The sequence below is a fragment of the Pelobates fuscus genome, chromosome 1 (genome assembly GCF_036172605.1).
Source record: "Pelobates fuscus isolate aPelFus1 chromosome 1, aPelFus1.pri, whole genome shotgun sequence".
NCBI lineage: Eukaryota > Metazoa > Chordata > Amphibia > Anura > Pelobatidae > Pelobates > Pelobates fuscus.
The window spans coordinates 292,241,089-292,267,284 of record NC_086317.1 but is presented as its reverse complement, the minus strand read 5'-3'; the positions used below and the strand labels follow the sequence as shown (position 1 = coordinate 292,267,284).

The following is a 26,196-nucleotide window of genomic DNA, read 5'->3' as shown; positions in this document are numbered from 1 at the left end:
GGGAAGCGCCTCTAGCGGCTGTCAATGAGACAACCACTAGAGGCTGGATTAACCCATATGTAAACATAGCAGTTTCTCTGAAACTGCTATATTTACAGCAGGCAGGGTTAAACCTAGATGGACCTGGCACCCAGACCGCTTTATTAAGCTGAAGTGGTCTGGGTGCCTATAGTGGTCCTTTAACCAACACACCATACCTCACATTTCATAATGAACATTTATAAACATAATTGTCTAATTTGTTTCCAACGGTTTTATAGCTAAAACTGAAAACAAAAATATAGCCTACCTGCATTAGTATTTACAGCAAGTTTTGAGCTGTGTCATTATATTCCAAACACTTTTGAGACACACCACACTATGAACTCCTCTTTTCAAAATGAAACCATCCCATGAAATTCTATAAAATACTATAGCCAGAAAAAAATACTTTAAAGTATCTAAACTAGCTAGTTTAGCTGTAATTACCACTTGATAATCACAGTATTTCTGTGTGTAGTGGCCAAATCTAGGAACGGTGTTATAATTGTTTAGGTGGTAGTTATTGATTAAATAATAGAATTAACATATTACCATGTGACGTGCAATAGCTATAGCCAATATCAGCATACATCAAGAACTTTAATTCTTATACTAGCAGCCAATCAAGCTTGCAACTGAGATTCAAACAGATGAGCTAGTCTATTATAATATTATTTAAAAATATAATGCATATATTCTTTTAGCAGTCCAGCTCACACGTTTGAATCTCTCTCTCTATATGATATTTTATCAGAATAAGATATGTTTGTCTGACAGTATTTTTAGCCTCAACTTGCTCAATGAGTGTCACAATAAGATGACATTTACATAGTGACATTCACATAATAAGAAGGAAGATTTTAGACTGAAAACAATTTTGTTTTTATTTTCATTCTCTTCTCATTAAAGAGTAAATGCCAAAAACACTTTTAGCCTAAGAAATGCAATAGAATAACAAATTGTAATAGCGTTTTATAACTAGTACTTCAAAGTCATTAGCATGAGATAATGTACATGGGAAATGAGGGATTATAAGGAAAAAAAGTGTCAAAGCATATACTTCACATTAATGAATGCATCCAAAGAGATCGAACAAGCATCAGTACTTGCCAGCAGCACTTAAGGGTTCTGGATAAGTGCTATAATATACAGTACAGATATATACAAATCCAGATTAACACAGGCATTTCAAGATTAAACTTCCTCTGAAATGTTGTCAACCTCCACTTCTACTGTCTCTATGTTCTGTTCAGTCACATCCCCAATTTTTTGCCCTTGCTGGGCCAGTACATAATTTACTACTTGCATGATGCTTTGGTCTGACAGTGTAGCAACACCCGTACATTCCTGGGCATCAGATACTGCTTCGATGGCTTCAATTGTGTCTCCAGAAACCAATACTGTCTCAATCTCTTCTGTTACAACATCAGCATGCGGCTCCTGTAAATCAGTGGACAGGATGTTGACAGCGTGCTCCACCTGTGTTCCCTGGTTATGGAATTGTAGAGTATCCTTTTCCAACATAATTTTGCAAGGTACATAATCACTGTGATACTTGGTCATGTGCTTGCGTAATGTACGTGCATCTATATAGGCTTCATTGCACACAGGACAGACGTAGGGCCGCTCTCCAGTGTGTGTCCTTACATGGCGTTTCAGAGAGCGAGCGTCTGCCCAAGCTACTCCACATGTCAAACATTCAAACGGCTTTACCCCTAATAAAATAACAAAACAGGATCAGCTAGCAAGAATAAATTAGTCATTAAGCAACTGAAATACCTAAACTTGTACAACATATATCTGTATAAGAGCAGAGCAAGACTTGGTTATTCAGGTCCCATGTGTAAAACATGAGTGATGTTCCCCAGTGCCCACCAGCAGCATTACTTGTTTAAATTCAATTAGGGATTTTTTTTTTTTAAGGGAACATTTTTATTTTTTTTATTTAGTAAATAAATAATAATAGTGTTGCTACATTTCTTTCTTCATAAAAAATGCTATGGAAACCTGACATTTTAACACTTACATCCAGGCACTAGCAAATCACACACAAACTCAGATGGTCACGCAGGGAAAAATAAATTGGAAAACAAAGTAAAGCAGTTATGACAAATTCAAATTAATGTAACCCCCCCCCCCCCATAAATGCATTTAATATATCATATATAATAAACGCATGATATGTTCAATATAAAATATTGAGATATTGGCTACCTCATGAGGGATTTGAATGTCACAGAACCATGACGGGTGCAGAAGTACCAACTAGTTGGCTTCAGGATGACAGCAACTAGAAGTGTATTTAGCTGTGCAATGTATCAATGTATTCAAAATGAGAGCAATCTAATTAAGTTGTAGGCACTGTGACAGCAACTCTTTAAAATATATATTAACTGCTAGTATAATCCAGGGAACCTAGCTCTGATCTCTGCCATACTGGCTTCTTTTCCAGGCCGAATCTTAGATCACAAATAGACAGGTTTCCCTGATTTACTCAGCAGCTCAGCATCAACTTGCTATTGCAAGGAGCAGACCGTGAGGACTGCATGTGCTTGCAGAGGTTAATAATTACAGATTTTGGCAAAACATTAAATTATAATATGATATAGTTCGTGTAAGTAAATCATCTGCGAAAACATAAGTATTCTTGAGACTTTTTATGAAGAGTAGATAGATACCTTCATGATTGTTAATGTGTCTTCTGTATTCTCTTAACTGAGTGAATGTTTTTCCACAGTGTTCACAGACTCTCTCCACATTTTGCTTTGTTCTCCCTTTCTTCCCATGTGTAGCCTTATTTACATGCCTTCTGAATAGAGACTTTTCAAAGAACTCCTTCCCACAAACATTACATCTAGAGAGAAAAAACAACAACATTCAATTAGGTAGAGAAAGGTAACACTGCCTATGCACATTTACACTAGTTAAGTTTATCAGGTTTTTTCAATTCCTTATTTAATATAGAATGCATAAGTAAACACAGGAATCTATATCTAAACATCTAAAAGCACAGTGCATTACCCACTTCTTACTTATAGGGACACTACAGTCACCAGAACAGCTTATTTTATTTGTTTTGGTGAGTAGAATCAGTCCCTTCAGACTTTCTGAAGGGACTGATTCCCCCCCCCAGAGAAAAGGCAGCGTTTACATTATAGCATTCAGATACCTCCACTGGCCACTCCTTATATGGCTACTAGAGTTGCTTCCTGGGGCACCACTGACATTAAGTGTCTCCACACTCTGAATGGAGACACTGAACTTTACTCAGAGATGCATTGATTCAAAGCATCTCTCTGAGGAGATGCTGATTGGCCAGAGCTGTGCTGGCTCTACCCCTAAACTGCCTCATTGACAGTCTCAGACAATTCAATGCTTTCCTATGGAAAACCATTGTGATTGGCTCAGTTCATCACTTCTGATGATGTCAGCCAAGCAGACATATTTTGAATAAAAGTAAAATTTTACTATATTTAGGGAAGTAAGGGGGACTACATGACGTTTTTCACACTTTATGGTCAGGAATACATGTTTGTGTTCCTGACCAAATAGTATTCCTTTAAACAGGCAGATCACAGTTTCAAATACCATCATTAACAAGAAAGTGTTATCGGATCAAAAGTTTAAAACTACTGAAGAAAAACCTACACTGGGGTACTGTGCTTGTTACATTTGTAATGAAGCAAGGACAGGAAGACTAACATCCAACAAAATAGGGTCCCTATTTGGTCACTGTAGTTTGGATAAACTGTATGTGTTGGGGGATATACAAGACAGAAAAAGTATTGTCAAGTATTGTTTGATGCTCACTGGCAATACCTTTCATAGAAGCAGTGTATTTGGACTGTCTCATCTCAGAGCAAATGGTACCCTAACTATAGCAGTAACCATACTTCAGCTTGCCCCAGCCTTCAATAGAACATGAATGGTAAATAGCCAATAACTGCAGCAGAATAATTACACACTGCAACCTGCCTCCAAGACTCTCTGTGCTATTCTATTTGCTTGCAACAATTTTAAACTAAGCCTGGTGAGAATATTATTCAAAATGGAATGACTAGAACAGTCACTCAACTTTTTTTAAGAAGGTTAAAAAAATTGTATTAAAATAAATAAATAAAAGGAATGATACTTACTTATAGGGTTCAGTAACAGAGTGAGATTTTACATGCGAATACCAATCTTTTTTCCAACTGTAGCACTTTCCACAAAATTCACATTCAAATGGCTTTACGCCAAGGTGCTTATTCATGTGTTGTTGTAGATCCCTGGAGCCAAAGAAACTCTTATCACACCTACATTAAACAAGGTTAATATGACCATAGTGATCATTACTAAGTGCATACACAAAATACGAACTTCAAGCAGTTTTTACATTAGTTAATGTCAATATCGTTATTCTTATGCTGTACTGTACAAATCCAAAACTGTATGACATTTTCATGTTAAAGTACGGAATAGTATGAAGAAACAAATCACAACCGTCACCATTGTTCATTCACAGAATTATTTTTTTAATTATTTTTGCATAGACGGAATTCACTATTCTCTCCACAGATCACCCCTACTCTCCAACATGTATGTTTCTACAACTCTGATTACAAATTTGTCTCTGAACTTATGTATAAACACCCCCTGTCCCACTAAAACCACACTTTCCTGCTTGAAAACTAAAATAAAAAAATGAAAGTAGACATGATTTATTAAAGTGAGTGGGACACCGATTTATATGACTAGGTACCCCATACATTAAAAAGAGAATCTTCCAAGTCTGTGCTGTTGTAACCGTGAGCACATAGATTTATGGGACTGCATTATACTATAATGACTGTTTCAATTTTTAACAATTATAGGTCTACGTTATTTGGTATAGGGTTACTCCATCCAAAAAAAGAGTGTTTTCATAAAACACTGGTTTAGGTAAGAGTAACCCTTGCTGTTCAAGTCTGCCACCACCTCCCCCATAATAATTAAAAATAAATAACCTCAATTCAGGGTTGAGGCCACAGCTGATGTCACTCCTGCATGCTGGACGAGTTGAGGGGAGCCAAGCTGCCATTGTCTGGCGCGTGCTGGTATCAGATGCCAAATTTGTCACCCAGCAGCAAAGGGGCTAAAACTGCAGAATATTATAGCAAAACGCTACCCATACCAACTCCAGGCTCCATGACCACTTCATACCAGTAAACTGGTCATGGTGCCTGGAGTAACCATTTAAATGAACACTAGGCAGGCCCCCCCCCCCGAACTAGGTCAAAAGAGTGAATCACAGAACAGATTGAGACTCAGTTTGTTTATGCAAAAACATCTATGATGGCCATCAGGAAGACAGCCACTAGAGGAGTGTTTAGCCTTGCAATCATAACATTGCCGTTTCTACTAAGCAGCAATTTTTCCAACTGCAGAGATACAACGCCACAGGCACTTAATTGGGAAGAATTAGTTTGGTTGCCTCTGATGTCCCCATGTGATTTAATCTACTGAGCAGCTTGTGAAATACAGTATAGATGATGCATGAAGAACAGACATGTTTAACAGCATGACCTAAGGGTGGGTCTCAATGAAGTCATCAGGTATAATCAAGACCATTTTTTTTTGTTTGTTTAAAAAATGTGGTTGTGTGCATCAAAAGCTGGAATAGTTGGATATTTTTTGCCAAGTAGAATGTCAGAATACAAAACAAAGGAAACAGCGGTAATAAAACCAATGCTATAAAAGATTAGGTTTCCCCTAAACCCTACTAACAAGAGTAATACAAAAGGTAAAGAGAGGAAGGTTGCGCCAAAGGAAAAAACGTATTACTGAGAAAAAATATCTAAAAGAGAGTTAAATAACAATGGTAGGACTCAAACCACAAATAATGCCAAGTCCTAATCCAAATCTTGCCAATGGAACAACCAACAGTGTTTTAGGAGGAATGTGCTCTGTAGCAGTCAGATGGGAACAACTTGTGGGATCCGTATGTGGAAACAAAGAAAGCATAATAATTCAGTAAGTACAATAAAAAAAATAAATTATGTATGTTCCCCCCATACTCACGCCTGATTCATTGAGCAGTCCGCCTGCTCAATAAAATGTGAGTACACACACACACACACACACTTATATATATATATACATACACACACATACACACACCTACTATCCTTTTCATACAGTGAGCACTATTAGTGGTCTCCTTTTTTAACCCTTTTATGGTCTACAAATCTGCTGTGACACTTACATCTCTTCACGTGTCCTATAAAAGTGGGGATTGTACCGCTGTATGCCTTTCATACTAGAGCTGTTTTAAAGCTCTATTACACATGAGTAGGACTAAATTAGACCCGGTTGCCTTAGAAATATTGATTTATTTTTTATTGGACTTTTTGCACTATTATCCTTTCTTTGTTTCCACATATGGATCCCACAAGTTGTTCCCATCTGCCTCCTACAGAGAACATTCCTCCCATAAGATTGTAGGTTGTTCCATTGGCAAGATTTGGATAAGGACTCTATTTGGCATTATTTGTGGTTTGAGTTTGTGACCTCCTACCATTGTTATTTAACTCTCTTTTAGATATTTTTTTTCTCAGTAATACGTTTTTTTCCTTTGGCGCAACCTTCCTCTCTTTACCTCAAGTAGCATGTCAAACTATTATTAAATCACTTCTGCAGAGGGGGGTGGGGCCTAACTGTCATGGAGGAGAGACGTGCTTTGCTCGAGCTCCTCTCCTCCACGAGCCAAAACTGCGGTTTTAACCCTCATCCAACCTCAGTGGGAGCGGAATAAGCAACTTACACAATCCCTGACTCACCGGAGACCCACTGCAGAGCGATAAAGGGTGTAGGAGGCGAACCAGCGGCACAGCTCTATCAATGCGGCCTGTCGTGCACCGGACAGGGGAGGCGGCCGATTTCCTGAGCCGGGACCGCTCGATGGCGACAAGCTCTGAACCGAAGCCCTGTTACCCCCCCCATGGACTGGTGGGGGTGATCCCAGTCAAACCCCTGGAGGATGCCCTGAGATGGTGGAAGATGAAAGCAAAGCCATACCAACTCCTGCAAACTACGGCGACAAGACCAAAATGGCGGCTGCCCCCAGCAACCCTGAAGTAAAATATGACATCCTGTCCAGACTTGACCGTATTTTCAATGATTTCTGGTGCAAGCTGGAAACCAGAATGTGCCAACCAGCTCTGAACTACCCAGGCGACCACTCACCGCACATGCCGTCTCCAAACATCCAGCTGAAGTCCACAGCCGCGACAAAGCATCGAGCCCTAACATGGCGGCGGGGTGGGAAACGGACCTCGCTGGGACGCACAGCTGCTCCTCCGAAAAAGAGCAAACACATACCACGGTCCTCGGCTGTACTAGCGGCTATAACCTCACCCTGGCGGAGAATCAAACAACACGCGCCCCTCAAGCACAAGACAGCACAGACTCACACACCCAAGCGGAGCAGAGGCAGACCACGCAAGTCGATGATCCAGAGGGGAACCCCAAGCTGGACAGGAGCTCGAGCCCGGCACCAAACACCTTGGCTACATAGCATACAGCTTGCTTCTGTGTTACAGGACTGTGCACTACCCTTGGAGGGAATAGGCTGAACGGGAAGCTGGGACTGAGCGGAGAGGTGACTCTGTTCGCGTTAAGCATCTTCTCCACAATATAAGCAATGATTTTATTTAAACTTTCATTTAAGTATTTTGCATTCAGTTAACCTCCTTCGTAAAGTAGAAATACGATAAGCGAACCAGATCAGTGGCTCCTCACTCAGGCAACACTGTTACGTCTGGCGACATTTTACTGTGCCCTAACCCACATCCCTAGCTAGCCTTCTTTGATTCAAGATAAACTTTTCTTCCAGCCTAGACATGTGTAATTAGCTTGTTCCCACTCGTTATTAATTTTTAGTGTATTTTACTCACCTAGCGAGGCACATTTACAAATATTTTAATACAACCCATGACTTAAAATTCATATGTTAGAGATGTTTCAGTTGCATGCTAGCTTATACTATGAACACTAGACAGCCTTTTGAAACCTTAAGGTAAACTAAGGGTTAATCAGTTGCTACCAGACACATTAATCTTCATGACACAGCACCGCAGAATGGTTTACATGCTTATGCCATGTCACGATATTATTTCTTATATTCAACTCTGAGTGCCAATACTGTCAGGATGCTGCAAACATGGTCGTTCTCAAACAGATTGTTATCGTTTAGACATCCCTGCCTACTTTATTATGTTTTTAAAAGAAAAATTTGTGCAAATTTTCCATGCCACTGTTTAACCTATCTATGTTTAAATATAAATGTACGCTGTTGTGGCGTATGTCTATGCTTTGTACTCACCTGCACAACAAAAATAAAGAATTAAAAAAAAAAAAATCACTACTGCAGAAATTGAGTTTATTTTTGCATCCAAGTGTACCTTTCGACTCTTATAGCCGGTGAAGACTTTTTGTTTTAAATAGTTAAGTATGGGTAAACAAAGAAAGCGTGGTTCCAGATTTGGGTTGTTGCAGTATTTGCAGATACATATAACTATTGTGAACAAGTAATTATTTATGATCAGCAGTATTGAACTTGACAAAATAAATGTGACATTTACTTATAATGGTTTTCTATTCAGTAAAATACATAGATAACTACCCTCTAAGAACCTTTTGGTTGTTACCATAACTACATAAACTTACTGTGTACAGTGAAATCCACGATTCTCAACTCTTGGCTTGTGCTTCCTTATATGCTTACTAAGACCTGATGCTCTGTGGAAAGCCTTTCCACATATAGAGCAAAGATATTTGGATACTCCTGAAAAAAGAGAAGAATATGATTGTGTACAAGAATTTATTTTTACATATATCATTATGTGGCATAGTTTAATGTGTAACTGTTCTGGGACATATGTTAAACTTAAATTATCAGAAAGCATCTACAGATTATGCTATAGGAATTGCTAGAATGTACAGATTTTTCATTAAAAGAAAAAACAATTCCCGCATGTGTTAATTATCTCTATTGAGGTCTATGCAGATGGTACAGGCGAGCATGACATTCCTCCTACATTTCTCCTTTTTATCACAGCTACTATACATTATGTGCCGAAGTCGCTTTGATCATTTCTCTGATGAATATATAGAATTGGCAACAAAGCCAGTGTGTACACATAATGGGGAAGGTGTTAACCACGTGAGGAGCTGTTACCACTCTAGGCAAATTTACATTTCCTATAGCAATTAAAGATATCAATCGCTATGATAAATGATTGCAATCATTCAATAAATATAGTAAGTATTGCAGTTAGCATGTTATTCTCCCATGGTAAAATTAGCGCAGGAACTATCGATAGTGTGGTACTGTGACATAGTGGTGGGCTTAACACTATATAGTCATATAATGTAACCCCATGGGTGGGGGCATAGGTCCCTAGCATACCCCACATATGTCCTCTTAGTTATTTCTTAGGCCCCCATCCCCTTCCTATAGGCCTTTTCTAGCAACTGGGAAGCAATGGCTGTCCAGTCGATAGTTTTAATGTTTGGTAGATATGCCTCCCACCTACCGGATGAGGGCATATAGAGGTAAAATACCTTTATTGTAGCAATAAAGGAGTCTTATTAGGATTTTTTATTCACCAATGTTTCCACAAAAATTATTGAATTTTTGCACATATGAAGCATTTAACAAACAAGACAAACAAACTTGCCTTTTCTAGTTGCACTGGTTATAATGGTTTCTTTTTATGCAGCTCTAGTCACACTTCCCCTGGCTGTGACTGACACAGCCTGCATGATTATTATGTTTTTTGATTTCCTTTTCAATCACATGTTACCTTACTGTAAAAGTTTTTCATCTTGTGCTCTGTAAATTGAACTTTAAACACAGGAGGCTCCTGCAGGGTCTAGCAAGCCACCATCAGTGTAGGAGATAAGAGATTCTAAATTAAACATACTTTGCAATAAAGGAAAAAAAAAAATACATCTGGCCTTGGAATAAAATGTAATTACTTTTAAAAACAAATAGTATTGAATGCATTGGGTCTGTCATGATCAAACATAACCATGCAAGAATATGCACTTATATTAAGTCAAAGAAACATTACCTGTATGAGTGCTCACGTGTTCCTGGAGATTGCGTTTTGTTACAAACGACTTATCACACATTTCACATTTGAACTGCTTTTGGGATTCATGTAAGGCTTGATGCATCCTTAAGCCATGTTTGTGAGTAAATGCCTTCTCACATATCTAAGATGTAAGGAACATAGATTACATATTATGCGCACACATTTTTTTAAAATTGTTTTAACTAGCATAACATAAAATGAACAGTGAAAAAAAAAAAAATCACTAACTAGTTAACCCTTTAAGGATGTTATGTTGCTCTATGACGTCCTACATAAAGTGGGCTTAAAAGCCTGTTGGGCAGCATAGAATATCCAGCATATTTGGACAGAGCATGGTAAAATTCGATGGATACCTGAGGCTCCCCCAATCTGCTGAGGCAATGATTTAGTGCCCGAAGATTTTTTTATGCCTATATAGATATTGTGCTGTGAGCAGGATTAAATCCCTGTTCACACCACTAACCCAAGGTATCAATGGATACATGGGGCTCCTGTAAATCAGCTGGGGCCATTGTTAGCATCACTAGACTGACCAATAAGCTCTGTGCAGTGCTGGAAATCAGCGCTGCACAAAACCCTTTAACTCATTCATAAAACTGTGGCTGAGAGCGATTGTGCTCAGCTGTGTTTTCTCTGGAGTACAGCTTGCGGAAACCATCCTGGATCTGAGTTGGACCAGTATTGGACTTTGCCAGCTTCCCAGAACCAATCTCCATAGAATATGTTTGGAACCAGGCTTCATTCAGAATTACACTAAGTGTGGCAAAACGCTGCATCGTGCTAAATCAGCATCTCTTTATAGAGATGCATTGAATTAATGGGGAGCAATTAGCATGAAGAGCATTGAGACACTGAACGTAGGTCCTGCACACAATGCAGGACTGAAATAAGAAGTAACTCTAGAGGCAGTCTGAGTGACGTCACCTAGAGGTGTTACTAGGCAGCAATAAAAACACTTCCTTTTCTCTGAAAATGCAGAGTTTACAATACTGAACCTGTAGAGACATGTTATAGACAGCACAACCCCTACATTAAGCTGTATTGGTTCTGATGACCTTTGTGTCCCTTTAAATAGTAATAGTAATAACCCATTTCTATGTATTAATTTTGTTGTAAAGGTTAGGTATACTGTCGAGTTGAGGTTAAGGGTAAGATTAGGATAGGTATATGGTTAGAGATTGTGTAAGCATTGGGTAAGGAGTACGGTTAGTATAGCGTTAATGTGGGGTTGGTATAGGGTTCGCTTTAATCATCAAAAATGTATTTAGGAGGGGCGGGGCCTGACTGCAGAATGGAGCAGACGCATGTAGCTGCTGCTCCCGTAGCTAACCTGACCTAAAGCCGATTTTTGACAAGCGGAGGCCGCGATCAGACTCACGGTGGAACCCAATCGATAGGGGAGACCGAGACCCGTGAGTAGGCACCACATACGTGGATTTTGAAAACAGGTCAGTGCTCCCTGATGTTGTGGCCTACAAGCATGGCGGCGGGTGGGGGAGACAGCCGCTCTCCCGCCGTCCACAAGTACAGCAAGGCAGAGTTTGAGTTCCCGTTACCCCCCCCCCTATGGACCGGCGGGGGTTACCCCGGTCCTTACCAAGCTGACACACACAACCCATCGGACTGCAGCTGCCCACTCAAGCCTGGGCTCCGGATGCTCCGGAACTGACAACATGGCGGACGCAGTCCACCTCACAAGTCCAGCGCCCACGAACCCGCAGCCCACAGGCCTGGACCTGGCATTTCAGCAATTCTGGGACAGGTGGGAGCAACTCCTCACAAGACCCTTCTTATTACACGAAGGCCCGTCACGGGAAACAGGGAAGCAGAGGGAGAGCGGGCCTATTCCGGGCACTACACACCCTCCTACCCCAGCAACGACCACCGACCTATCACCCGGACCGAGGGTCAAAAGGAGGTTACCTCCACGGCATCGGCCACGCTGGCGGCGCCGAACCACCGGGGCTCTCCATGGCGCCCATGCAGGGAAAAACTCTGCCTCCACGAGCACCCGAGTTTGTGGCACCAAGATGCAGACCCCACATGGGGCCAGGCGGAGGTCGTCACATCCTCGCAATACACCTGCACCCTATGGACCCTTCAAGCATCAACCTCCACAAAGCCACGTGAAGGGATCGGCTGAGGAAGTGGGCCGTGACCAGCGATTAGGCCAGGGGCTGTGCACTCCATCAGGACTGACTTACAAGGTTTACAGCACCGCTACTATCCAGCAACGCAAGACCCTTATAAGCGGACACCCCTGGGACTATATAGATGCAGGATTCCCATGGACTAAATGTTAACCTAGTCCCCCCTGGGGATCCCCAGGACTGAAGAACTCCCTGACCCAGCGATGCTCGCGTGTCCCAGGGAGACAGCTATTCAGACTTTTAACTATCACAGTCATGCTATACCTGTGCTTCTGTTTAGCATAGAAACTAAATAATAATAAATAATAATACTTATTTCAAGTATTTTAGTAAGCTTTAGTTCGTTACCTATAATCTTATATCTAGAGTGTACTACTAGTCTCAATACCGAGCCTTACCTGTGACCCTCACAAAGGTTAATTTACATGTTTTCAGCACTGGGCATAGCCTGCATATTCAAAACCTACTAACTGGCTTTACATAGCTACTTGGATTAAGCAACTTACTCTTAACATATAAAATGAAGCAGCCCCGCTTAGGAGAATATATATTGTTGTTTTCTTTACTTTTGCCCAACATAAGAGTGCCAACACACGTTACAGGTAGCTACTCGCTACATACACGAGTAGACGGTCTACAGACCGCAGTCTCCCCCTCCCACCTGACACCAGCTCAGCCCGACGCACCATGCTGCCCAAGGGCATAAATTTACAGCCACATAAAGCTCGTGGGCCGGGAGACTGAATACCACGTGCAGTTATGCTTTAGGTTTTACTGTTGTTTTATTATTGATTAGGCCTAGCACCACGGGTATAGGTGGGGTATGTTATTTTATTATATTCTCGTAAACTGACCCTCGAAACATAGCCTGTTAACGACAAGCACATTAAGCCCACGAACACGCCATGTTGGCCCACAGTTTAGCCTTAATTTCCCAGTCACCCTATCTGTGCTAGACTGAAAAGCTGCTGCAAACACGTGCTTCACGACTAAAATGTTCTGATATGTATTAAGCCTGTGGTTACGATGCTTCGTTACTTTTACTACTGATCGTTCAACTTGTTAGTATAACTATGCTATACCGTATTAATATAAACTGAGGCTGATACTCATAGGAGATGCTATATTGTGTTATCCTGCTCCCAACCTGTACAGAAATGTGCATTCCCTACTCTTTATTCTGTACCCAGTCTTATAAATGCCTCAATAAAAGAAAGATTGACAAAAAAAAAAAAATGTATTTAGATCCTAAACATATTAGGTATTTAAAAATCATGACTGATATATTAATCTATTTTTCTATTCTTTTTTCATTAGTTTCACAGCATGAGTAATAATTATAAGCAAAAACTGGGGGGGAAAGTATGTCGTCCGTTCCGTTCCGTTCTCCCCCCCCCCCCCCCCCCCCAGCATTTTATTCCCACATAATGTTGTGTTACATATAGGATGTTAAATAAAAGCTTGTATATATGAATATATAAATATGTGTATGTAAGTATATACATATATATGTATGTGTGTGTGTGTGTGTGTGTGTGTGTGTGTGTGTGTGTGTGTGTGTGTGTGTGTGTATATATGCATGTATTTATACATACATACAAATTAAGAGAAACACTTAAATTACTTTACTGCATCAAAACTTGGAAATTGCTTCCACTCTTAAGGTGTTATGGTCCCAGCAGGACTATGGGTTTTACATAAACAATTCCCCAGAGAATTGTGGCCAGCCCTCATAATTCATATCTCTAATTTAGAAATTACATTCCTGCATTATTACTATTACTTTTGTTAGTGTTTTAACAGCATTCATTTCCTGAGACAATCAGCAGAAAAAAAAGCTAAGAGTCCGTACATACATTTATGGGATAAGAGGAGACTCCATAGATCAGAAAGAAAGACCACTGTTGTAGTGTAGGGTTACAGAGATGGACAAGGAGAAAAAAAAGCTGTCAACCCCCATTTCTGAGTCATCATGGTGACCAGGATTTGCTGAGCTGGGATAGAATGTGTTTTCAGTCATGTTACCTTGCATGCATGTGGCTTCACTCCCGTATGTCTGAGCATGTGCAGTCGCAAAGAATAAAGTTTCGGTAGTGTCCGTCCACAGATGTCACAAATAAATTGCCTTTTTGTGGGCCCTTCCACTTCTGGTTCAGGAACGCAGATGTCTGGCTTGCGGGTGTGTCTAATGAGATGAGCACGCAGAGATGCCTTGTATTGAAATTCTTTTGTACACAACTGTGTAGAAGGAAAAAATATTTATATCTAATGTCCCAATATTTAACTCCATAGTTTCATTACCTAGACACTACAGGAAACAAAGGAATGCTGCGATTTTAATTAATTTGAGTGTGCACTAAACAAAAAATATAAGCAAATATAGTTAAAAAAAAAAAAAAAAAAAACCACACGTCAGCAGTGGCAGAAATTATTGTAAAAGTAAGCTTTATCCTTACTGTTTGTGGTCAGACTATGGCAATATGCAACACAATTCTAGTAGTGAATTGAAGTGGGGAACCTGTGGTATGAGGACAAATTGTAATTACTGGAGTATACCACTTTAATAGTTACACAAAATTAGGTTTAATATTAAAGGAACACCACATTGCAATTCTTCAACTACTTTGTAGATATACCCCAAAACAGGCTTAAGTGCTTTGTGTCTGGAGTGCACCTTTAAGAATTTAACTGGCTGCGCAGCTAAAAATTTGTTTGCAGATATCCTGATATTAGAACTACTACATTGAATGACTACTAGTCTCTTTAAGAAAACATGGATAGAATAAGATATGATTTGTTGTGCTCGGTTTACTTACTGGACACTTGAATTCTTTTTTTATCTTGTCATGCTTCATGCTGTGCATTATAAGAGCATAACGTCGCTGGAAAAGCAGTCCACATTCATTACACTTGTGTTCTGCTTCCACATTGGGCCCTTCACTTTTGGGGGCAATTATTCTCTTTTTACCTCGCTGCACCAGTTTCATGGCAGCCTGCATTGCACAACAGGGAGAAAAATGGTAATAAAGCAATTTTAGATAAGACTTGACTGCTGTCTCAAAACTACTGAAGTTCTAAAGAGCCCCCACTTGTTAAATGAATACTCCAAGCACCATAACCAAACTTCCTGGTTACTTACTTTGTGAGGTGCCAAAGGTCTTGCTTAGAGCATCACTGAGCGAAGCGAAGAGAGCTTCTAGCAGTGACCATTGGACCCCAGGTAAGAAGTCAAACCGAGAGACCATAGACAGCTCCGTGAAGAAAGCACACATTCACCACATACAATATGGGGAGAGGTAGAGAATGAGACACTCAGGATTATCCACTAAAATGGAGGCAGAAGGTTGTCACTATAGCAGAGTTGGATAGGTTTTCCAGGTGAGCTTTTTTTCTCTTAGGTTTTCCATTTGAATTGAATTTGCTAAAAGCTTGAGTTTAGTGAATAATGGAAGGCTCTAGGCAGGTGCTATAATCTCTAATTATTTTGTGTGTCATGACACAAAGTTGTTGTTTTTTGTATCTTGAAATGCCACACCCCTGCATACATATATTTAGTCATTCACTTTATAGGTCATCGATCACTTATAGCAAACATTAGTGTGAACTACATTTAGTATAGTATGGGGCCTGCTATCTGGAGACAACTACATTTAACAATTTCATACACACGAGTGCAAACTACAAGATGGGTTTCACACAATGCCAACAAATCCTGTGTACCTGCTAAAACTGACCCATGTACACACTGTATATAGAATACGCTACCGTGAAGATTTGCTACAGGAATATCTAGAAAATTAAACCCCACGTTATTCTATGGAACACGGATATTTTCTAGTAAGTGAATGAGTAGACCCTTTCTCCATGAATGACATGATGAATTTCCGATGCCTAATTATTACCAACAAAATATAAACTGAATTGCAAAATTGACTAAACTTTGCTTCTAGCAGAGAATTTGAGAATGTTTCCAGATCAGCTATTTGTGCCCAAATGTTACCATTTGGATTTCATTTTGCTATAATTCGGAGTTAATAAAAAATGCCCAAAAAGGATTTTCAAAATTTAGGCCAAAATAGTCAAACTGAAAACATGGCTGACTTGGGAGAATTTTTCCAATTTGAGAAATTCTAGCAAATGTATAAATTTGAATTAAAAGCTCTGTCACTCAATCCTCTACATTGAATCTAGGTACTAGGTTCGACCAATTATCGGCTTTGCCGATATTATCAACTGATATTCAGATTTTTTGTAAGTATCGCTATCGGCCGATAATCACCGGCAATACCGATAATGAATGGGTGGGCCGGCGCGAGGTGGGCGCACTGCGGTACAGGAACTTATGTTTCGGTCGGGGAAGAACACTAAGGGACAGGGAAGGGGGGGTGAATAACACTATAGGACAGGGAAGGGGGGGTGAATAACACTATAGGACAGGGAAGGGGGTGAATAACACTATAGGACAGGGAAGGGGGGGTGAATAACACTATAGGACAGGGAAGGGGGGTGAAGAGCACTATAGGACAGGGAAGGGGGGTGAAGAACACTATAGGACAGGGAAGGGGGGTGAAGAACACTATAGGACAGGGAAGGGGGGTGAAGAACACTATAGGACAGGGAAGGGGGGTGAAGAACACTATAGGACAGGGAAGGGGGGTGAAGAACACTATAGGACAGGGAAGGGGGGTGAAGAACACGATGGGACAGGGAAGGGGGGTGAAGAACACGATGGGACAGGGAAGGGGGGTGAAGAACACTATAGGACAGGGAAGGGGGGGTGAATAACACTATAGGACAGGGAAGGGGGGGGTGAATAACACTATAGGACAGGGAAGGGGGGGGTGAATAACACTATAGGACAGGGAAGGGGGGGTGAATAACACTATAGGACAGGGAAGGGGGGGTGAATAACACTATAGGACAGGGAAGGGGGGGTGAATAACACTATAGGACAGGGAAGGGGGGGGTGAATAACACTATAGGACAGGGAAGGGGGGGTGAATAACACTATAGGACAGGGAAGGGGGGGTGAATAACACTATAGGACAGGGAAGGGGGGTGAATAACACTATAGGACAGGGAAGGGGGGGGGTGAATAACACTATAGGACAGGGAAGGGGGGGTGAATAACACTATAGGACAGGGAAGGGGGGTGAATAACACTATAGGACAGGGAAGGGGGGTGAATAACACTATAGGACAGGGAAGGGGGGTGAATAACACTATAGGACAGGGAAGGGGGGGGTGAATAACACTATAGGACAAGGAAGGGGGGTGAATAACACTATAGGACAGGGAAGGGGGGTGAATAACACTATAGGACAGGGAAGGGGGGTGAATAACACTATAGGACAGGGAAGGGGGTGAATAACACTATAGGACAGGGAAGGGGGGTGTGAAGAACACTATAGGACAGGGAAGGGGGGTGAAGAACACTATAGGACAGGGAAGGGGGGGGTGAAGAACACTATAGGACAGGGAAGGGGGGGTGAAGAACACTATAGGACAGGGAAGGGGGGTGAATAACACTATAGGACAGGGAAGGGGGGTGAATAACACTATAGGACAGGGAAGGGGGGGTGAATAACACTATAGGACAGGGAAGGGGGGTGTGAAGAACACTATAGGACAGGGAAGGGGGGTGAAGAACACTATAGGACAGGGAAGGGGGTGAAGAACACTATAGGACAGGGAAGGGGGGTGAAGAACACTATAGGACAGGGAAGGGGGGGTGAATAACACTATAGGACAGGGAAGGGGGGTGAAGAACACTATAGGACAGGGAAGGGGGGGAGAACACTAGGGTTGAGAGAGGAACATTAAGGGAGGAAACTAAGGTACAGGGGAGGGAAGGGAAAAGGAACACTGGGGTGGGGGGGGGGGACCCACTAAAAAAGAATGGAGAGGAACATTAAGGGGAATGGGGGGGGGGGGGCACTAAGAGACAGGTAAGGGGTGGGGGAGGGGAGGTAGTACCGCACATTTTTACACACAAACACACTGCACCCACTACACACGCTGCATTTACTAAGCAAGTACACTCACTGCATCCACAACACACATCAATAAATATTCTTGAAATCATAAAAAAAATCTGACTGGCATGTATATTTTGTGCATTAACCACTTAATTAAAATATTAATAATATGGTAAATGTACAGAATATCAGTAAGCTATCGACCTAAAAGTTCACAGATTATCGGCTCTAAAAAATTCAATATCGGTCGATCCCTACTAAGTACCACTGGCACACAGATTATCCAATGCAGTTGACTGAGTCACATGAAGAGCATGTCACGTCAACGTTACTCCCCCAGAAGGTGTTTCGCACATTTGAGGAGTTTCCTGGTACCATCCCATGGAGGGAAGAAAAAATCTAACAGAAAATATAAATATGTAATAAAATTTTTGTTTTTAAAAAACACAAGCTATTGTTAATGAACATAACATAACAATGAATAACTGAGAAACTAACAAACATGTTGCACTTGTTATTCAACCAAAAGCATGCACTGTATTTATTAAAAGGTAAAACATATGTTTTTCATAAATATACTACTGCGATGTATTAATTACATGTTAGTTACTTTCCTACAATTTCTTAGATATTTGGTATGCCACTGAATATACGATGAATACCATGTTTACTGTGAACAAGAAAGCATTGTAAAAAAGAAACTACCTGTTGAACTGCAGATTTAGGGTTTGCTTTTCGATTAGAGAGTTTCTTTTCCTGGCCTTTGTGCATCTGGACATATCCACCTTCCCCTACCAATCGGTCTCGCAGTTTACTTTTATAAGGACTGTCATCGGATGTTGAATTCTCTGGGTTGGCACTATTAATGATCTGTCCCATTACTGTGGACTTTGGAGGCCTACCACGTTTCCGTTTAGGGAGGTCTCTGCTCTTTGATTTTGGCACTGTTCCCACATGATCAACACAAGGTTTCTCTAGAGCAAAGACGGAAGAGGATTCTGTACTTTTAGTCTCTTTACACTGTTCATCCAACTGCACACTTGTGAAACCAGATTCATTAAAAGCAGTGTCTGGCTGCATGTGATCTGCAGTTACTTTGACTTCACCAACACAACTGGTGAGTATGTGTGAGTCAGAAATATCATGAGACTCGCTCACACTGTCAATATAGGAATTTGTTTGGTTATCTGTAGATGCAGACGATACGCAAAGTTCTGGAGTGGTACACACAGTTTGTTCAGTCTCTGATGTCTCTGCAGATACATTTAGTACTGCTGGAATGATGACTGCTGGGTTGAGGTCTGAGTCCACACCCGAAATATAAATTGCAGTGGTGCCAGTCAAGGAGCTGATGGGAAGTTCACTTTCACTAACAAGCTCCACTGTAGAGTCCATAGACAACTGAGATAATCCATCTAGATTAGGAGTTGTGCTTTGAACGGTCAGAGTTTCTGTCTGTGCTGCAACTGCACATTTTACATTTTGTTTGACCACAACAGATGCCTGATCTCCATCCAGCACATTAGCCAGTAAAGAGGCTGTATCAGATACTAATTCCACAGGCTTTGCTGCATGGTCACTCAGTAAGCTTTTTTCTGATGCAACAGTCTGCACATTGCCTTTTTGGTATAGCATGAGCTGTTTGTCTTCCATCTGCTTGTGAACAGATTCACAGACTTCCAATACTTCATACATATAGAGATGTCGAGCCAGAACAGCAATCTCAGCCATGGTACAGAAATCGAAACTTAGTTCAGATGTGTAAGCAAATTCAAGCAATGGGAGAAAGCTGGACTTGCAGAATCCTGTAGGAGAAGCCAAGAAACAAAAGGATTATGAGATATTATTCTGCCAGTTAAGTGTTAATGTCAAACAGACCATATTGGTGCATTTGACTCACAAATAACCTTAAGAACATTGAAATATAACAACCTCTTAAGGACCAAACTTCTGGAATAAAATGAATTATGACGTGTCACATATGTCATGTGTCCTTAAGGGGTTAAAGGACCACTATATTGCCATAGTGCCCTGAGGGTGCCCCCACCCTCAGGGTTCCCCTCCCGCCGGGCTCTGGAGAGAGGAAGGGGTTAAAATCTTACCTTTCTCCAGCGCCGGGCGGGGACCTTTCCTCCTCCTCTCCTCCTTCCTAGCGACGTCATTGGCTGAATGCGCATGCACGGCAGGAGCCGCGTGCGCATTCAGCCAGTTCATAGGAAAGCATTTACAATGCTTTTCTGTGGACGCTGGCGTCTTCTCACTGTGATTTTCACAGTGAGAAGCACACAAGCGCCTCTAGCGGCTGTCAATGAGACAGCCACTAGAGGCTCTAGAGGCTGGATTAACCCTCAGTGTAAACATAGCAGTTTCTCTGAAACTGCTATGTTTGTAAAAGAAAAAAGGGTTAACCCTAGCTGGACCAGGCACCCAGACCACTTCATTAAGCTGAAGTGGTCTGGGTGCCTATAGTGGCCCTTTAACTATGTTAAGAGCATGAATACCACATAGTGAAACAGATGACTCCAATATATAATTCATAAAAATCTCATGAGTTAGAAATCTTAAATAAATCTTTAGATTTTCCAAAAGCAAGAATTACTAAGAGAGATAGTGTTCAGCAGTGATTATTTCCTGTGCATTACATCCGTATTCTTGAAACAAACTTTTCTACTTTATCAATGAAACAGACAGGATTAGATTTGAAGATCTTACCATTGCATCAAGCTAATCAACTCAGCTGTGCTAAAGCAGGAACATCACAAACATTTGGCATGGTACTAGGTTAATCTGCTTTTTATGTGACATAACCATGAAAATTTGTAGTGTACTAGGAAAATTCCCAATAAAACAGTAAAAATGGAAATGTGACAAAGTCTGTTTAAAGGAACACTTTAGGACCAGGAACACAAACATGTATCCATGACCCTATAGTGTTAAAATTACTATCTAGGCCTCCTTCTTGCGACCCTAAAAATAGTAAAATCTTACCTTTATTTTAGTCTGCTAGTGCTGGTTCTGCCCTCTTGGTTGACATCAGTGATGATCTCAGCCAATCACTATGCTTTCTTATAGGGAAGCATTGGTTTAGCAGAGATAACCAAGGGGTGGGCAGGGGGATGAGACAAACACAACTCTGAATAAATCAGCATCTCCTGATTGAGATGCATTTAATCAATGCATTTCTACGAGGAAAGTTCAGTATCTCCATGAAGAGGGTGGAAACACTAAATGTCAGTGCTGAACAGTATGCAGCACTGCCCCAGGAAGCACCTCTAGTAGCCATCTAAGGAGTGGCTAGTGGAGTTATCACTAGGCTGTAATGTAAACAACTACATTTTCTCTGAAAACACAGAAAACGCCTGTAGGAACTAACTATACTCACCAGAACAATTACAATAAGCTGTAGTTGTTTTGGTGACTATAGTGTCCCTTTAATTTAGAAATACACTTGCCTTTACTCATCAAGCAAGTGTAAGAATATGCTGTATAAAATCTAAATGACAAAAAAAAACACTTCTGAAGTTTAAAGACTGAGGATCTATTTAAAGATGTACATTTCATTCTTATCATTAGGCATTTTTGGACTTTTAGTTATGTTGGAAGAAATCATGCATGTACCTGAAAGATCGACTAAAGCTTCATGACTTGAAACAGCTCCTTTTTCAATGAAGAGCTCTCTAAAATATTCACTGCTAGCAGCCAGCACAGACTTATGTGCTTTAAATTCTTCTCCTTCTATGAGGAGCGTAACATCACAGAACTGATTAGAAAGGCGTTGCTGGTTCAGCTGGTCTAAGACTTTTTGGCCATGTTTAGAAGAGGACTGCTTTACAATTCCCTTGCTATCAACCTAGAAGTGAAAAGCATAATGTCATTGAGTTCAGGTCTTACAATATATGTCTTAAATACTACATTTGCAGATGTTGCTATATTACATTCAGAAGAAATAAATCTAGTACATTCTCTGCTTCCTTAGTAACATTAGGTAGATTAGAACTACAGAGAGGGAAAATAATAGAATTTCATCACTATATTGTGAAGCAATAGCAAAGTCTGAGATTACAAGTTTTGACTTTGAAATTCCATTGCTCATTCTCTATAGTCTTTTATTTAGTCAATAAACCTCCATTTATTTACAGATTTTAGCTCCTTTGAAGAAAACTATGAGGGAGACTTAGGACTCACATTATAATTATATATGTATATAAAACAAACAAAACAAAACAAAAACGCACAAATACTAATTCGTGTTTTGCCACTGGCTTCTTTTTAGCAGCTTTTGCAACAAGGTTTGCACTGGGGGCAGAACTGCTCTGTTCATCATCTGTGTCATTGCCATCCGATCGAATCTCTATACCAAGTTCTTCTAACATATCTGAAGGATCGTTCACAGAACGAGATCGGTCTAGCTTTTCCTGGCATTTCGAGCACTCCTTAATGTAATCTTTCACATGTTTTAAGATACCTAAAAAATGCAAAAGAAAATTGTCAGATGAAAATACTACTTTAAATCAAACACAAGAATATCTTTTTGAGTTTATATACCTTCCTATCCCCCCCCCCCCAATCACAATATACAATTTAGTTTTTTTAAACTAGCAATATGCAATTTTTAAAGGGACAGTATAGTCACTAGAACCACTATAGATTAATTTAGTTGTTCTAGTGCCTATAGCCTGTCCCTGTAGCTTATTAAATGTAAACACTGCCTTTTCATAGAAAAGGCAGTGTTTACATTGCTGCCTATAAAGATCTCTAGTGCCAGTCACTCAGATGGCCACTTGAGAGGCCTATGTTCAGCATGGAGATGCCGAATGTTACCCATAGAGAACATGTGCGATATCATCCCAATACTTTCCTATGGTAAAGCATTGGCTTGGCTAAGATAATAAAGATTGATCATCTCAGCTATGGAGGCGGGTAAAGCCACGGCAAAAAAATGGGCCGCAGCATGCCGTGGGGAAAAAAAGTGAGTGAAAATACCTTATGTGATCGAAGGGACAGAGGCACACACACACACTGACAGAGACATGCAGACACATTTTCTTACACACACAGATTTACATTTGTTTATTTTCATCCACCCAGTCTCCATACCTTTGGGAGAGCTGAGTGGATCTTTCCCTGGGGTCCAGTGCGGCTGCTCTCTCTTCCTGCGTGCGAGGGAGCAGCAATCTACCTGCAGTTCCTCTCTGCTCCCTGTAGTGATGCCGGGGCTGGAATTACTTCATATTCCGGCTCCCAGCATCATTATACAGTGCGAGAGAGCAAAGAGGAGATGCAGGAACATCACTTCTCACTCACGCTTCCTCTGACGACCACCTTGATGCTCCCCAGGCCGGCCGGCTACAATACCCCCTAAGCCAGACACCTCCATGCTCCCCAGAGCAGGTGGCCAGCTACAATGCTCCCCAGGGAAAGAGCTTAAGGGCAGATAAATCCCAGGTGCCAGGGAAAAATTTCTCGTTGCCATGGCGACCTGGGATTTGTTGAGCCCTGTCCTACATCGGCCCTCTGCCTTTGCCGCCACCCCCCCCCCCCCCCCACCGGAAGTCACAAAAGGGTTAATACCCCTTTTTTCTCCACTTACCTGCTTCCAGCACTGATGGATCGGTCTCCTCTTTCGGCAATATTATGGCTATCTACAAACCTAATGCACATGTGTGGCAAATGACATGCACGCTTGCCATGAATCACTGAATGAACACTGAATCAATGCTATCCTATGGGGGTTTACAAGGCAAGAATTAACCCTGCAATGTAAGCACTGCAGTTTCTTTTAAAAAGAAATGCTTTACATTGCACGGCTAAGGGACAGGGTCGCTGCACACAGACCACTTCAATGAGATAAAGTGACTTCAGGTGCCTATAGAGTCTCTTTAATTAAACATTCTAAGCACCATAACCAGCATAGCACCAACAGGTTCGGGGAGGGGGGAGACGTTCTTTAAACCCCCAGCCCCGCACTAAGATTTTGTTGGACTTGCACCCTGAGCCCCAGATAACGGAGTTTCAAGCTACAACCTATGAGTGTGAAAATCTGTGAATGTATGTCTCTGAGTGCAGTGTCTGTATTGGTGTAAATCTATGCATGTATAGCACTGAGTGCTGGGTGAGATGGTCTATGTTTGTGTCTGGCAAAACGAAGGGAAAAACAAAGATGTAAATTATGTGATTAAAGTCACCCAAACAACTTAATCTCAATTGCCATGTCCTTTCAATTCTGCAATGTGAAACATTGCAATTTTTTTGTAAATAAAATCCATCTCTAAAGGCTGTTTTCCTGACAGCCACTAGAGGTGTTTCCGCTGCACTGCCCAAGTGAAACGGTCACATGATGCAGAGGTCCACCGGAAAGCATTGAATACAATGCTTTCCTATAGGAAAGCTTGGATGAGCATTAGTTCTCCAATGCTGGACCATCGCAGGAGGGCATGCCTCTATGACGGAGGTGGAGAGATGAGTGCTGTGCTGGCTATGGTGCCTAGAATGTAAGCACCACTTCTGGTTTCATTTTTATTACACAAGGGCACCTGTATAGAACTAGGAACACTATAGCATTAGGGGCAACTTCAGCAGTGTTCCTTTAATACTGGAAAAATAGAAAAAAATGAAAAAGTACTGCCAGTATGAAATATCATTAGGAGTGTGTACATTGCATATGTCAGTGCAGCAGCTAAAGCATCAGCCCCCCTCCCCTTCCTCCCCATCTCATCTGACAAAGAGGTCAAGTACAATAAGTAAAACATCACCAAAAGCTGTTCAATACAAAGTAATTCTGAAGTGTAGAAAATCATGGTATGACTCACTGGTCCCTATCCATTTTGATTTTTTTTTTTTAAACAGATGTATATCAAAAATTGTTATACATTATATACTTAAATAATGCATAACAAATCTTAACCAAGTGTTTTCACTAATTCAGCTCGTTTTGCCATGGAAATAGAACATCCCAACACCAATAGTAAACTCGTGGTTCTATAGCTTCACTTTTCCAATCACAATCAGTGCCCTAGCCATGAGCTGAGGAACACACTGTCACCAACACCCACCTCTCACTTCCTGTGCACAGTTATTTATCTCCCACACTTTCCATCTAGCTCCAATCACTTAACATTTGGCCAACCTGCTAGCTCTTTCAATGGCAGCAATGAATACTGTGTTCACGTTAACTCCCCTGCCCAAGTCACACAACTTCTTACACATTGCAAAACTCTATATAATCAGAGCTGGCCGAGCCCTGCATTAGATGTACACAATACAACACAGCAGCAGTCACTGTCTGTCATTCCAGCAGCACATGGAGCACTCCGCTGTGTATTGCAGTGTGATAGCTCTATATCAGGGACTCTGTGATAGAAAACCTTGTGTCACTGCAACTGCAGCTAGACTACATTTCCCGAGATGCCTTGCTCGCCAAGTGCCATTACTGCAGCAGATCCCAGTGCCCCCCATTGTGAGATCCCCAATGTGCTCTCACCCCTCCACCAGTAGGTCTGGGACAGGTTGTGCCATGTCTGATGCCGGGGCAGGTGCTCCCCTCCCGCCCCGGTGTGCGCCGCTTCTATCAGCCCCTTCCTGCGCTCGGGCTGCAGCACCACCTCCAGCTCGGTGAAGCGCTCCTTGTCCCGCTGCCGCCGCTGGTAGTACAGGGTCCCGGATTGCACCACGTAGCAGGCGGCGGCCTTGCGGATCTTGCGCTTGACATTGCCCTCGGTGCCCGGAGCGTAGGGCTCCCGCTCGTTGGTCAGATAGCGCAGGATGGCCAGGTAGCTCTCCTCGCTGGACATGGCGGACAGCACGGGGCCCCACCGGCCTCCCTGGGGGCGCAGGCCGCGCTCTGTATCCGGGCGGCTAGCTCGGTGCTCCCTCTGGATAGCGGGTGACAGCTACACGGGGAACTGCTGGGCTCGGAACGCCCGGCGAGCA

General features: G+C 41.6%; 1 protein-coding gene across 2 annotated transcripts; it reads right to left on the bottom strand.

Moving 5' to 3' along the window:
• Positions 1–879: 879 nt before the first annotated feature.
• On the bottom strand, positions 880–26,158 carry ZBTB11 (zinc finger and BTB domain containing 11). Of its 2 annotated transcripts, none has more exons than XM_063457475.1 (11): positions 25,748–26,158; positions 22,503–22,732; positions 21,886–22,117; positions 18,973–20,072; positions 15,106–15,282; positions 14,315–14,527; positions 10,116–10,260; positions 8,707–8,824; positions 4,158–4,289; positions 2,700–2,875; positions 880–1,736 (listed from the first exon to the last, which is right to left on the bottom strand). In XM_063457475.1, exons 1-11 carry the CDS (start codon positions 26,055–26,057, stop codon positions 1,216–1,218), a joined length of 3,354 nt encoding a protein of 1,117 aa, XP_063313545.1. In that variant the 5' UTR covers positions 26,058–26,158; the 3' UTR covers positions 880–1,215. The 2 variants fall into 2 exon arrangements, with proteins under 2 accessions (XP_063313545.1, XP_063313544.1); XM_063457474.1 differs by having other exon boundaries at positions 4,158–4,316; positions 25,748–26,157.
• Between the last annotated feature and the right edge of the window lie 38 nt (positions 26,159–26,196).